This window comes from Cryptotermes secundus, unplaced genomic scaffold, assembly GCF_002891405.2.
Source record: "Cryptotermes secundus unplaced genomic scaffold, Csec_1.0 scaffold400, whole genome shotgun sequence".
Taxonomy (NCBI): Eukaryota; Metazoa; Arthropoda; class Insecta; order Blattodea; family Kalotermitidae; genus Cryptotermes; species Cryptotermes secundus.
The window spans coordinates 7288-22792 of record NW_019723908.1 but is presented as its reverse complement, the minus strand read 5'-3'; the positions used below and the strand labels follow the sequence as shown (position 1 = coordinate 22792).

At 38.0% G+C, this 15505-nt stretch overlaps 1 protein-coding gene across 1 annotated transcript in view; it reads right to left on the bottom strand.

Moving 5' to 3' along the window:
• LOC111862069 (ankyrin-3) overlaps positions 1–14570 on the bottom strand; it is a gene marked incomplete at its 5' end in the record, with an annotated part of 50833 nt that extends 36263 nt beyond the window's left edge. Inside the window, 9 exons of the mRNA XM_023847143.2 lie at positions 721–927; positions 1697–1943; positions 3509–3879; positions 4496–4753; positions 6311–6519; positions 7337–7430; positions 12280–12378; positions 12475–12671; positions 14465–14570. Coding sequence (XP_023702911.1) covers positions 721–927; positions 1697–1943; positions 3509–3879; positions 4496–4753; positions 6311–6519; positions 7337–7430; positions 12280–12378; positions 12475–12671; positions 14465–14570 — 1788 coding nt within the window. The remainder of the gene's footprint in view (positions 1–720; positions 928–1696; positions 1944–3508; positions 3880–4495; positions 4754–6310; positions 6520–7336; positions 7431–12279; positions 12379–12474; positions 12672–14464) is intronic.
• Positions 14571–15505: the final 935 nt, after the last annotated feature.

Here is a 15505-nt window from a genome sequence, read left to right as displayed (position 1 = left end):
AAACAACAACAACAACAACAACAACAACAACAACAACAACAACAACAACAACAACAGTATGAACAGTAAGGCATGAAAAACAGCAAGGAAGGTTTCTGAAAATTATATATATTCCATTGAAGTACATTTCCTATTTAGCTTTGCATATAACCAGAAACCTTCACTCTGTTATGTATGTTTATTATAATTTATTCTAATACATTACAAATTGAAATAAAGATGTGAGATTCTTACATGACAGTGATATGTGTAATGCATGTTTTGTATCTTCAGTCTTTCTGTGTCATATATATCACAGTATGGATTACAATAACATATTGACATATTTGTAAATAAAATCTGTGATTAAGATGAACTATGTGGAACACAGGTATACCGGAAAATTGCAAAATGTGGAAGAAGCAGTAAAGTTCTGACAAACGTATGCACATTGAACATATGGGAAGATTATGTCATCTTACTCTGCACAAAGATCATCCTCAAATCATACTGCATTTTGATAGAGACTGAATGGTAACTTGATGGTGCTGCTCTTGCTTAGGAAGAATACATTTTATTTACACCACAGTTCATCAGTACTAAAATATATACTAGTTAAGTAAAGAAAATACCTTAAAATTCGTTATCTTGTTGCTTGGTACCTTGCAGTCCACAATTAACACTGCAAATGATGGTTTGCCAATCAAAGTCAATTCAGATTATGATACAACCTGTATTTACCTTATTTTCATCTGTACATGAAGCACCAGCACGGACAAGAGCCTTCACCACATCAGCATGACCACCCTCAGCAGCCAGTTGAAGAGGAGTGGCCTCCGTTATGCGGTTCCGAGCTGATATCACACCTTGTCTGTCAAATTTCATGAGTTCCTCAATCACACGTATAGAACCCTGCATTGCTGCAATATGTGCACACGAGTTTCCATCCTGAAACAAATACTCAAATGTCAATCTTCATGACTGAATATCCAAAATGAAGCTGTTCCCTTGATAAAGTAACTGACACATAAATCATGAATACACTAATTTTCAGCCTACTGAGCCTTGTTCTTCTTGATAACTACATCATACTCACGCTACATTCATTAGGACTTAATTCTACAGCCAGCTGTATCATAAAAATACTTGTTAATTTTTCTTTCCACATTTGATAGAATTTCAGGAAAACTGATTACTTCTTAAATTATTTAAGAACAATCATTAATCTTCAATTCTATACAGAACCGAAAAAATAAGGTAGTTGCCCGTGAAAGCAGGTAATTGTTTGGAAAGAAGTGATGGTGGCTCATTTCAATACACTCTCCGTAATCACATGAAAAGCGCAAGGAAAACCACAAAAATCTCAATCTAAATAGCTTCACTATCCAAGTAACCAATTAAATGGTATGCAGTGGTTGACTTTCGTGAACACATTATAAAACATTCAACAAAACGAGGGAATTTCCTAAACAGCTGAATAACTAGACAGAAACACAAGAAAGGCACTTCACCACTGACTGATTCTTACATTATTTAACTCTGTTTTCTCTTTGGGTAGGTTATGATAATTCTGAGTGATATGGCAGAGTAGATGTGCAAGGTGGTTCTGGCACATTTTAAAGTACAATCCAGCATTTTTCTGATGGATTGAGGGAAACCACAAAAAACGAAATCCCAGCTAGGATATCTGGTCTCTAGTCTGACTGGAGATGCTCACCTTGGTGCAAGCCATGACAAGGGAGGGATGTTGCTGGAGAAATAGTTGAGCAACTTCAGCATAGTTATTCATGGCTGCAGCATGAATGGGTTTCTGACCACTGTCATCTGTGGCATCAATATCTGCACCCAGCTCCAACAGCAACCGGCATACTTCCAACTGCCCTGCTCCAGACGCTAGATGTAGTGGTGTCTGTTTCTTCAGAGTCAGCACATCTATCGCTGCATTGTGGTCTTGGACTAGGAACCTGTGTCACACACAGATGGTGTAATTCTTTCTTCTGTAAGATACTTGTCTTATGAGGAACTGTAGGAAGGAAGTAACTACCTTCTTGAATGCCACACAATGTTGATTGGTAAAAATATTACTGATGTTTGAGACAAATAAACTGGCTCCAGATTCAGGGACAAAGAGTAGGCCAAGTAAGCATATAGTATTTGGTGTTAGCTGCTTGTGGTGAACTTCACATTTCAGCAAATCTTAGAATGTGGTCCTTCTCTTCATGGTCACCACCATAAATACCTCAAAACTCACAAGATATGAAATTGATTTCAGGTTGGAGATCTTCATGGATGACATCAGACAGGGATAGGAGAAACTGAAGGATTTCGTACAAATTGGATATAGCCTCAGTTTTGTAAACATGTGACAAACAAAAACCAAATATCTTATGCAACTCTGTTCCAACACTATGTTTGACAACAGATATCAACTGTGTAATTAAACTGAGGAGGATGAAATGAATGGGAATACAGCATATATGAGCATAGAAGAAATACACATGAAATAGTGGCAAATACAACTGAGAGGAAGAGATCCTCAGGAGTCCTAGATACACTGTTAAGAAGAGCAGGTTATGGAGATGTGAGGACAACGACTTTAAACTAGTGGAGATATAGATCCACCATTTTTAGTCTGAGTACTAGATGGAGGTGAGTGGTCAAGCTTTGCACACATTTCGCTATACCCATGAAAAAACAGCTGCCCAGTACCCATTATATAAAAGACTGGATGGGCCCCAGACCTGATCTGGACATTATGGACAAGAGAAAAAGTTCTTACTCCTGCTGGGAAACAAACCCTGATTACCAGGGCCCAGATTTTGATGACATGTCATCTTTTTTTTTTTCTTGTATCCTATGCGATGCTCTTAAATATATAAATCTTGGATATGAGCTGCTGGTTACAGAAATGTAAATTTTATAGGTAATTTTTTGGTAAATTTTTGGACTTTTAAGGGTATTTCTTGTCATTTTTGGCCATTTTAGGGAATTTTTCTTCATGTGTTTTTCTAAATGTGAATAACTTGGAAGCGAAGTGTTCTTTATTTTCTCCTTTAGGTCATATTTCTGGATTTTTCGGTCATTTTTTAAATATTTTCAGGCCATCAAAATCCGAGCCCTGCTGATTACTCACTTGTACAGCCTGTAGTCTAATTGCTGAGCTATAGTGGATTAAATTGGCTCAGGAGAGCGTTCAATGGTTGATTTTTGTGGAGATGGTGATAAATTTTCAAGTATCATCATACAAAGTTTTAAACTTAACCAAGTAACAATCACTGTCCAAGGAAGGGCCTGAACTAGGAAGTAAGCATTTAATTTGTTAGTCAGTTGAAATAGACAATTAACTTGGTAGTCAGTTATAGAAAATTCTATCATCTGGTATATAACACCATGTAGTCCATTGAAAATTAGCCAGCATTTCAGAGGAACACACTACATCCATCTTTAGGGTCAAAGAATAAGACAAGAAAGAAACCAACATGAAACAAGTAGCAGTTAGTTAGAGGAGTGTTAATTATGTCTTACGTACCTGACCAAGTGGGCATAGCCATTGAGAGCTGCAAGATGAAGTGCTGTGCGTCCAACTCTAGACTTACTGTTGATGAATGCCTTGTGAGTAAGCAGGGCATCACACACCTGAAGGTACCCTCTATCAGCAGCAAGATGGAGGGCTGATCGGCCCTCATGGTCAAACACATCAACTCTTGCATGGTTATTAAGTAAAGTGTTCACCATCTCCATGTGCCCAGAGTGACAGGCAATTAACAAGGGTGTCCAACCCACTGAATTTTGCCTGTTCAGGGCCTTCTGGACATCAGTCTGGCTCAGATGGGACAGCATCTCCAACAGCACATCATTATTGCCTGCAAGGGCTACATAGTGGAAGGGTGTCTCCTGTGTCTGTAGGGATAATGTGACACTTTAGATTTGTAACTACCAAATGTTTTCACATAATTCATACATAGTTTTTTCCCCTGTAATTTTATCATAAAGAACTTTGGTGTGAGGTTTACATGGAGATCCATGAAAATAATCCACATGGAAAATAATGATAATTAATTTATCCATTAAAGTGAAACAATTATTCCCCAGAAATCTCTGCAGAGGTTTATTTGTATCAAATGACAGACAGCTGATTCTTCTCTGTTCTACCAAATTTAATTTTGTTACATTTCTTAATACATTTTCATCAGACACTACACATCATTCTCAATGAAATAAACCTTCAAATCCAATCACTATCTCAAAGTTATATTTGAAATTTTATTAGCATAGTAAAAGGAAGAAATATATTCTGATACTTTGCAGTGCAATTAAACATTGCAGTAAAATATCTATACCTACAAAAAATGAACACTGAGGCCAATGAAATAGCAAGGTAATAAGTAATACAATTGTAAAATCTGTGCACTTCATTGGGGTATACTTTGCAGTCATGTTTCTCCCTATACACATTTTGTTTTGAAGTGAAATTGCAGGATGATCAAGGGTTAGCCTATTGCAGCAGCAGTCTCACCTGCTTAGTTGCCTGATTCACATCGGCCCCTTCATCTAGCAGAAGCTTCATCACTCCCTTGTCACTCAAGGGCTCTTCCACTTCATCCTTAGTGATCTGAGCTGCATAATGGAGTGCCCCTGCCCCCTCATCATTCACAGCATTCACATAGTTCTTTGCTACCTCAGGACCTTTCTTCTCACGGACGAATGTGATCAGATGAGAAACAACATCTGGACGGCAACTACGACATGCTAGATGCAATGGGGTTTCTCCAGTCTGTAAATTATTTCCTTTATTAAACACCCATAAAGAAGAAGAATTATAATTATGTAAAGGTTTATGAAAATGGCTGATTCATTGCATTATTATTACACTGGATTCTGTCCACAGCCTGAAGTATACTCAATGTACAAAATATTTTGTGAGTTGGCTCTATGCCTCAATTGAGGTGACTGATTATAATTGTTTGTTTGAGAATAGGGTGTTGAGGAGAATATTTGGACCAAAGAAACATGAAGTGACAGGAGACTGGAGAAAACTGCATAATGAAGAGCTTCATAACTTGTACTCTTCTCCAAGTATAATTAGAATGATGAAGTCAAGGAGGATGAGGTGGGCAGTGCATGTAGCACAAATGGGAGAGAAGGGGAATGCATATAGGATATTGGTGGGAAAGCCAGAAGGAAAGAGACCACTGGGAAGACCAAGATGTACGTGGGTGGACCATATTATAATGGATCTTAGAGGGGCAGGATGGGATGGTATGGATTGGATTGATCTGGCTCAGGATAGGGACTGGTGGAGGGCTCTTATGAACATGGTAATGAACCTTCGGGTTCCATAAAATGCTGGGAAATTCTTGAGTAGCTGCAGATTTGGCTTCTCCTCAAAAGGGCTCAGCTCCATAAGTAAGTAAGTAAGTAAGTAAGTAAGTAAGTATGTATGTATGTATGTATGTATGTATGTATGTATGTAAGTAAGTAAGTAAGTAAGTAAGTAAGCAAGCAATATTATAATTGTTATTGGAATGATCCACTCAAGGAGGATAACATGGACAGGATATGTAGTATGAATGGTGATGAGAAATGAGTTCAGAGTTTTAGTGAGGACTTGGTGACTTAGGCGTGAATGGGAAGATAATATTGAGATGGAGCTTAAAAGAATATGAGAGAATGTGGAATGGATCTGTCTGGTTCTGACTGGACCAAGAAAGATTCCTGTGAATATGGTACCAGACTTATCTGCTCCATAAAATTGGAGATAGGATTTACCTACCATCTAAGTGATGACTAGCTTCTCAAGAAGGTCTTTGCTCCATGGAGTCAGTTGGGTTGTAATTACACAAACAGACTTTCCTTAACTGTATCTCCAAGATTAATGGAAATGATTGGAATTAAATCCAGAACCCCTCAAAATATAAATTTTAAGGCTAAAATTCTTTGTTTTGAATATGACCATTTCCACTAATCAAAATAAAAATCAGAAAAATAATACTAATAATGTGATAATGGAAAGAGAACCAACTAAAGAAACCTGACAGATAGGAAACATACCTTAGACCAGGCCAATACAAAATGTAGTCTACAAACATAATATTACCTGTCACAAATATATTTACAGATGATAATTATTTAAGTTGAGAAAAAATACTGTACTCCAACAAATCTTGTTATACTTATTTGAGTGATATTGTGATGCAGGTTAACATTAATGGATAGACACATATATGACTGCAAGAGGATGTAGATAACTAAGCTGAAAAGAGGGATTGGAAGTGGACACAAGAATTAAGTTGATCAATCCGTGAAGACAAAAGAATATAACTATTATTACCTTTGATTTGCAAAGTGGGTCTCCACCATCATCCATGAGGAGCATCAGGGTTGTTAAATTTCCATGCTTTGCAGCAACATGGACAGGTGTCTGACCATCATCTGTCTTAATATTGGGTCCCGCACCAGATTTAAGAAGCATGAGGGCACACCGGTCCCCATTTTTCACACGTGCAGCAATATGCAGTGGTGTTTCCAGCAGTTTTCCTCCTGATTGCATAATATAGACAAATCTTAGCATCCAGATCTGTACATAATAATAGGATAATGAATTATGTACATATTCAGTGTTTGATAAATATGAACACCCATTCGCCTAAAATGAGTTTATTTTTAAGCTGATAAGCACAAATTCAGAACAGGTATTTACACTAATTTACACTAATGTTTAGCAGCCTCCGTAGTCTAGGGGTAATGTTCCCACCTCATGACTCAAGGTACGCAGGTTCAAACCCGGCGGAGGTAGTGGAATTTTTAAGGGTGGAAAAATTCAGGGAACAAGTCCTCCGGGAGGGACTTTAAGCCGTGTGTCTCATGTTGTAGATTTACGGCACGTAATAGATCCTCATGTCTCTAGGAGACCTCTGAGCAAAATTCGGCAACAATTTCTCGCCCAAGTAGTTTCCAGTGCCTCTGATAGATGGGGGAAATATCAGGTACCAATGGCCGACCTCGTTTGCTGAACAGGGCTGATAGAACGCACCAGTACCAGTAGGGTATGGTGACAGTAGAAATTAAAGGGGGATGCACAATGGACCAATAACTGGTCCAAGTGCATGGGGAAACCCACCCCCTCTAATAATAATAATAATAATAATACACTAATGTTTTATGGAACAACAGATAAAACTTGGGGTTACAGTTTGTCTCAATACCATAAATAATTAATCAATGACTTTGTTGAAATAACAGCATTTATACAAAGGTTATAATCACTGAAGTGCCAGGCAACTGACTAAAGGACCTTATCTCCTAAAATGTGTTAGCAACCACGAATATACTCTCAGATGTAGACTGTAATACTCACCTTTTACATGAACATCAGCTCCATACCCTAGCAGAGTCTCTACCACAGTTGGCTTGGCTGACTCAACTGCAATGTGGAGTGCTGTGTAGTTGTCCTACAATTTGGAATGTGCAGTAACATTAAATACCTACTCTTAAGAGATCGGAATGTAGAGGGGCAGTTGGAAAGTCTCCCCCATTTCCAACATTTGCCAGTGTATACACCAGATGTTCAATTTATAAACATCAAATGAATTAATTTTTGAGTATATACATATTTTTGAAAAAATCAATATCCCTTTTTCAACACATGCAATGAATCTTCACTAAAATGAAAATAATATGCCAATTTGTTTCCAACCCTGTCTGGTCTTGTATGTCTACCAATGAGTGCATCACTGCCTGATGCTTTTGGGCAGTACAGCTTAATATTTTATCTGATTGTTCCTTTTGTCCTTACAGGGTACTAATCACTTGCAAATAATTATACTTCATTATGATTAATAAATATATATACATGTGCATGTGCATGCATGCGTGTTTGTGACCTGCTGACTTTTCTTCACAATTATTAAAATACCCACCTTTAGCCCTCATTTGCTATTTTGAAACTAAAAGTTCTGGGAAAACTAACTGCCTACTTTCCTTTGATATGGCACAGACTGTGTAGAAAACACTGTGCTCAGCATCGTGATCTCATAAGCCTACTATTAAGTAAGCTACTTAATACCAAATAGCAGGCTTATGACATCTGCTTGCTGTCTGTGTCTGTACATGTATCCCCTGCCTAACGCTGCTAGGCAATGGTTCAGTAAAAATGTTCTGGCAACAAAAAATACACACACAACTGAAAAACTGTTGGACACATCACTTTCTATGCAATGTATGTTGTATCAATGGGAAGAAAGTGATTGGTTCTTGCTGGAACTTCTTGTCACTCTATCTTAACTTCTTCAAAGTCATTGACACTGTCATCATTGTCGTAATCATCTTTATCACATTCATCATCATGTAGCACTCACAGAGAGGGGCTACTTATTAGCCTGTTCCAACCTAATTCATTCAGTAATCTTTTCGTACCCTTTCAGTGCCTTGACCAATGTGGTTTATAATTTTTAACAGTTTCAAATTCTGTTTCTTTGCATTCTATTGATATGTTAAATCTAGTTGGCTTAATATTTCAAATTTTCTTCCAATATAGCTTCTTGTTTTTACATTTTTTATTACCTCTTCTTTTCTTTCATGATCCACCCAATTATATTTTGCCATGTGTCTCATAAATTTAATTGCAGTGCCTCTCTTTCTACCCTCGCTTTTAATCCTTACTGACTGCTCTTAATTATGGGAAATTTGTGTTTAACAAATGAAGAAGTCTCAAGGAAAGAATCCCTTTATAAAAGAGAATATGTTATTACACAAGATACAGAAACTTGTGTGTTGTAAAGAATAAAATATACAATATTTTAATAAAACTTCATAATTTATAGTCTTCAGAAAATGTTATTTGGGTGATAAAATCAAGGATGGACAGAGAGACTTAAGCCTAAATGGGAAGATAATAGTAAGATGGATCATATGCCAAAAGGATTGTAGTGTGCAGATTGTATTTCTGTGGCTCATAAGAGGATCCAGTGGCAGGCTGTTGTGAACATGGTAACAGCCTTCGAAGTTCCATATTATATCAATAACTTTTTTACTAGCTGAGTGACCATTGACTTATTAAGGAGGAGTCTGTTCCATGGAGTCAGTCAGTCAGGATATGGAAATTCTTTGCTATAATTTGTCCAAATACATTCAAGAATTCTTTATTTTGACAAGATTACTGATAATTCTGTATCAGTTAAATGGGTAATTTAGTATAAACAGATATGAGTTGACTACATATGCTTAATTGCGAAGGATGATCACAGCTTATTCAAAATTTTGTCTGGAAAATCTAATGAACACCGTAAAAGAAACCTGGTGTAACTCTCATTACCACTGACCCAATCTGCTGGCTGCAGGTTGGCTTAACTTATTAAGTTTGGCTCAGTCATAGAGTACTTGCCTTGCATGCAAGAATTACTTAATTTGAATATAAACAGGTGACCAACAATCTTGACTGAGGTTTTCCTTGGTGTTTACCAATTCCTTCAGAGTATGTCCAGAATATGCCATGTCTACTTCCTTTCACTCTGTCCTAATACACCTACCATGATTGCTGTCATCATAATCCACCGATATTGTCACCATTGTGGGTCATGTTTTACAAAGCCACTCTTCTGCTCACTTCTGTGTTCATTCTTCCTCTATTTTAAGATCTTGCACCTTGTTTCAGATCTTTCTTTTTTTGTGCACACTGTAAACTTCTTATCTGCTACTTTTAATCTACTCTGTTAGTCCTTGTCCAAGTTTATACTGCCATATGTCAAGACAGAAAAGAAGCCCATTTCACATTTGTCAAATTAAACATATCCCTATTCTAATTAAGCACCATGCTATGGAGATGAACGGGGAAAAGGAACTATCACTCCACACATTCTAAACCTTGGCACTACACGACTACACAAAGACGAGCGATCAGCTTCAAGCTCTGTCAACTTCATGTCTGGGGAAAGGGCATCCTCATACCCAACACACAGGAGACAGGGTAGGCACCACAGCTGATCTGGACATTATGTAATGCTGCAAAATAAGTGCATTCTAACTTACATGTGTTCCCACCAGAGTGCAAAATGTTGCATGCTGTGTCCACTATCAATAGCTTGTGGGATGGTAGTGCAGTCATAATCTCTGGAAGGCTGACTGTGCAGAAACTATCTGCAGAAGCATTATATGGTTAAACAATAGTGCAAAGTGCAAAAACATGAACTAAACAATGTCTCACACTTCAATGCTGACATGTTAAATATGTGTTATGTTATGGCCACATAGCAATATACATGTGGCAGTTAAAAAAGAAAAAGGACATCAGATACATGCATATCTATCTTTATGTGTGGAAAATGCTGACAGACCTATGTCATTCAAAATTCAATTTCATTCACAAATTTAAATACAGCTTAATGTAAGAAATTTTATTAGACTGGAAGAAAGATTTAAGAGTTACTCGTACAACATTTGGTAAGATTCCATTTTAAAATTCGTCTTCTGGCAACAGTGATGGACTGCTCTTGTAGTATAGAATATACTCATAATGTTCTTCATATACATTATGTTGAATTTCATCAGAATCAAATGGTGAACTCTGTGGTTTTAGTCCACAAGCGAACATTACCGACCGAGGTGAAGTTAGTGCCAACTTCAGTGGATGGAGTGTGTCATGTGGTCAGCACAACAAATCCCCATGGCCGTTAATTTCGGTTTTCTAGACCGGAGAATCAAATGATACAGGTTTAAAAAGGGATTACAGCAAATTCTTTATTCTTGTTAGCAATAATTTTTGTGTATTTCTATGTACTTGTGCTATCTTTGTAATTGGCCTCTGTGCTGTTAAGTTTGCATGTAAATAAACATGAATTAAACTGAAATGAACAATGATGAACCCAAGGACTGAAAATAAAATTTACTCAGCATGTTTGCCGGTGCAGGTGAATGTTACAATTTTGGTTTCGAATTACAGCAGTTTTCATCTGCCAGACAGACTCCTATTGGAAATTCAATTCATAATTATCAGGTTAGCAGCCTCTGGTGCTTGAAAACCAGAACATATGGATTTACAACATTCCAAATTTTCTTATAAAAATGTAAAAAATTCTTAATCTAGGTTGGAAAGATAACATAATACACTGAACTAATAAATTTGGAGATTTATAGTATGGTATATTACTTATTAGGATGTTTTCATATTCATGAGGCAGCTGTAAATCAAGTTCCAGATACAGTTATACAAAATACATAATTCTCAAATGTTTGGAAGCAGAGACTGCCTCCTTTTCCTGGCAAAATTAGCAAGCTAGAATAGTCAAGTTTCTGTTTGAACTTCCACTTTGGGCATGAGTCAGGCTTGTTATTAGTTCAAAATAAATTTCATACCAATTTAAATAAAATAGCATCTTTGAAGATTAAATAAAATTCAGATAATATTAGGGGTGATAACTTCTGGTCACCCCAAGCACTCAGACTGAGATAAAGGGTTACATAATTTTGCCCTGTATTCTGATGACAGCACAAAACTTATAGGTGCACCTAGTACTTGTGTGTACATGCAGAAAATTTTACTTGCTGTAATAAAATCCTGACCTGTTTCTCAGTTTCTTTCTATACTTCATTCAACAAATTATCATCCACTGAATAGCAGCATACACTACCATATGATAAATTCTGGTCAGGCATGTTTTAATTTTTCCTTTTAATCATGCAAGAGATGTGGTAAAACCTGTCTAAAATAGGACCTAGAGTTACTAGAAATCTCATTTAATGATAAAATATTTTCTTATATTCACTGAATAAATGAAAACCAATGTAAAAGTACCTCTAATAAGAATACATTGTTCAAAAAAATACAGAAGGAAAAATTAATAACGTGATTGGAAGCATTCTATTTTAACTCTTATTGCATTCTAGTCATAATATGTTGTTCTGTACTGTGTCTTCTGACATGTGCACGTGGAAGAACAGTGCTGTCTCAAATGGGGAAAAATTGGGCCAAATTATTGATAAAATTGGTGTAGGATCCTTTACTTGCCTACTGGAAGAAATCTTAAGAGCGGAGAAAAGTTAGAGGAGGGGGAGTGAATATTTTTACTACTTCGTAACAATGTACGAGTAATGTACTGCGCAACATATTCTTTTTGTCATGAAGTAGGCACTTGAATTATATGCAAATTTGTCTCTAACGATGAATTGTTCAGGACCATTGGAATTCAATTACACGTGGATTTTACTATATACTGCGTCTATTTCATCACATACTGAGCAGACAAATGGAAATCTGAAGAGAAATAAAACGCAACTAAAAATTATGCGTTAAAATTTCCCACTCACATTGGTAGTGACGTCAACCTTCTCCCCTTTCTGAAGAAGCGTGTTGATGATACCAACATGACCATACCGTGCAGCCGTATGGATGCTTCGCGCACCTCCCTGGAACAGTGTTACAGTTAAGAACGCACAACTTATTCACTATATGTTTATTCCTCCGATCACTGAAACAAAGCAGTTACCTTATTTTTCCGTTACCTTATTCGGCATGTGTAAATAGACTCCTTTCTTGAACAACATCATCGCACATTCAGCATGCCCGTTGAGGGATGCGATATGCATGAGTGTGCTGCCATCTTTTGTACGTTCAAAGATTGATGCCTTGTACTTGTCAGCCAGAAGTTCAATTATCGTAGCATGTCCATACTCTGCTGCCAAATGCATAGGAGTTCGATCTGTGGACACATAGCGCAGTATTTAAACTTTATCCTCTGTTCCCAAGGATTATGGTCTCTGATTTGTTCCGGTTCATAAATTATAATGACGCGGGGAATTTTATGGACATTTGTTAAGACTACTTCGACAGACGATATACAATCGCAAGAAAAAAATACCGAGAAACTCAGACAAACGCCTAGATCAAGTTCCTGAGCGAGATATGAAGCCGCTATCACAGTGTTCGAGCGGGCCTCATTAAGGGGCCCATACACGTACAAGTCCGGCTCGGCGAGCTTGACTCGGGAGCCGGGCTCGTATTAATTTCGTCACAAACGCATAAGCTAACTCCCAATTTTGTGACCCCCACACGGACGAGTTTGGTTCATTGGAACCCGAGCCGAGTCGGACTCGCGAGCCAGACTCGTACGAGTATGGACCCCTTTGCACTGCACGGCCATAGCAATTGGCATGTAACCTTGCCTGTAACATCGTTTGGGATTCGTCACCGTCAGACTGTGACGCAATCGTTGCGTCATTCTAAGAAATCTTATGGATCTGACTTTGGAAACACGATGGCTACCAAAAGCGCCATACCAGAGATTTCATTCAACAAACAAAACTTTCTCCTAAGATTGCCTTGTCAGGGTATGACCTTTGTGGAAGAATAAAAGCATACATCGTAGCAAGCATAGCAAGCACATATCTGTACGGTGATAAGCCCTGTACAAATCGCGACGGATTTATCCTATGCAAGTAGCGTGCTTTTCTGCCTTTGTCTTTAGAAGACCAAACATACGGAAACATACATCGAAACGTCGTCATTCTGATCTGCGTTGATAAGAATAAAGGTAGAATCCGGGCCAGTCCGAATACATTGAAGTTTTCCAGAAAGTTTAATCGCATTTTTAACTCTCTCTCTCTCTCACCCCCTCCCCCCACATACGCACGCGTACTTACACAGATTTAGAATGGGTTAGAACTATGGTCGTTTCTGGTAATGAAATTATTTGCAAAGGCGATACTGACAAAGAAGTCCTGTGCTTAATTAAGCAGAATGCCGTGATGAAAACTGGGAGAGTGATGAATAGCTTCAAGTATTCTAGACACTAACTAGATGGAGGTGAGTGATTAGTTTCAAGCCCCCATCGCTTTAGCACTGGAAGAGTCTACAGTACACACTGTATAGGAGGGGCCCAAAACCAAGAATGACTGTGCTGGCGAAGACCAGCGGCAATTTACTGCTATGGACTCCACGCCAGTTCTGGGAACAACACACCTTCCAAAGTTATTAGAACAGGGTCATAGTTACGAATGTACCTTGAGGCTGTTTGGTTTAGATGAAAAGGGGTTGGGCATGTGAACTCATTTGATCTGACTCAGGATATTTTTTTGTGGCAGACTTTGGTGTTGCCAGTTGCACAAAGAACAAACATGTGGATCCGTTACTGAGTTATTTCTCAGTTCGCTTCTCCACACTATTTTTTTTACTGCTAGTGGGGCGGGACTAAGTCCCTTGTACTGCGGCCACTTTTGGCCTATTGTACCAGCCCCAGATGATAGGTGAGGGTGATTGTGGAGCGATTTGTGGAATGAAGATTGGTAGTGGAAACCGAAGTACTCGGAGAAAACCTGCCCCAGCGCCACTTTGTTCACCAAAAATCCCACTTGACCAGAACCGCGATTGAACCCGGGCCGCCGGGGTGGGAAGCCAGCGACTAACCGCTTGAGCTACGGTGCGGCCCTTCTCCACACTATAGTACCTATACACGGATTGTTCACAAGGGTTAATATCATCTGTTATTTTACTTACCCTGATTGTCCACAATGGAAGCGTTCGCTCGAACTCCATAGAAATACTTCACTAACGTTTCGTCTCCTTCGGCTGAAGCTATATGCAGCGCCGTCTGGCCCTCTCCCTGCAGATAAAGATAGTTTTATTTTTCACAAATCCCATCTCTACAAACACATATACAGGATATAATCAGCAAGTCTATAATCAGTTTGCTTGTACCGGTTCTCACGGTCTCTTGGCTTGCGGATTTTCTTATTTTTCCTTTTACCCTGAGGATGGAGGCGATACGTTCCTCAGAAACGTCGGTTAACACATCTACACGGTGCCACATTCCCAGAAGACTGCTTTCTTCAAAAATTTATGATGATGACGTAATGATTCACGTCATTATCTGATGATGACGCGCTCTTAGTGATGTATATAAATATAAATAGGCACTATGTGTTCCAAAGCTAATTAGCACTACAGATATCACACATATGAATATTCAAATTCTTCTACTGGTAATACTAACCAATAACGCAGATGTTATGCTTCGTAGATGAAGAAATATTTTTCTTCTGATCTATTGTATACTAAACATTCTGAGAAATATTTCTAATACACCCTCCACGGAGTCTCTATCATATATTAAATTCGACGAGTCTTTATATAGAAATATCACGAAGTTCACATACTGGGCTGATATGATTTCATTGAAATTCGTCCTACAATCATCGGTGTAGATTCAAAAAGAAATTTTAAAATATTCCGCAGAATCGTCACGGAGATGCAACATGTGGGAGGAAAGGGGAAATGAACATAACCTGTCTATTAGGTCTCTATATCAACTTCATACACTTTATGCAAAAACACTGACATATAACACCGAAGATATTGTCACGTGTTAGGTATGTCACGCGACAAATGACTTCACTATTGAAGACAAAATTATAGTTTTGTATATTCTAATTTTTTGCTGTTGATTATATGGGTTTAAAAGTAAAATAACTCGATGACGCCCAGTGTCACGCTAATTATACAGAATTTCGTACTAATTGACGTACATAATATTCTGTT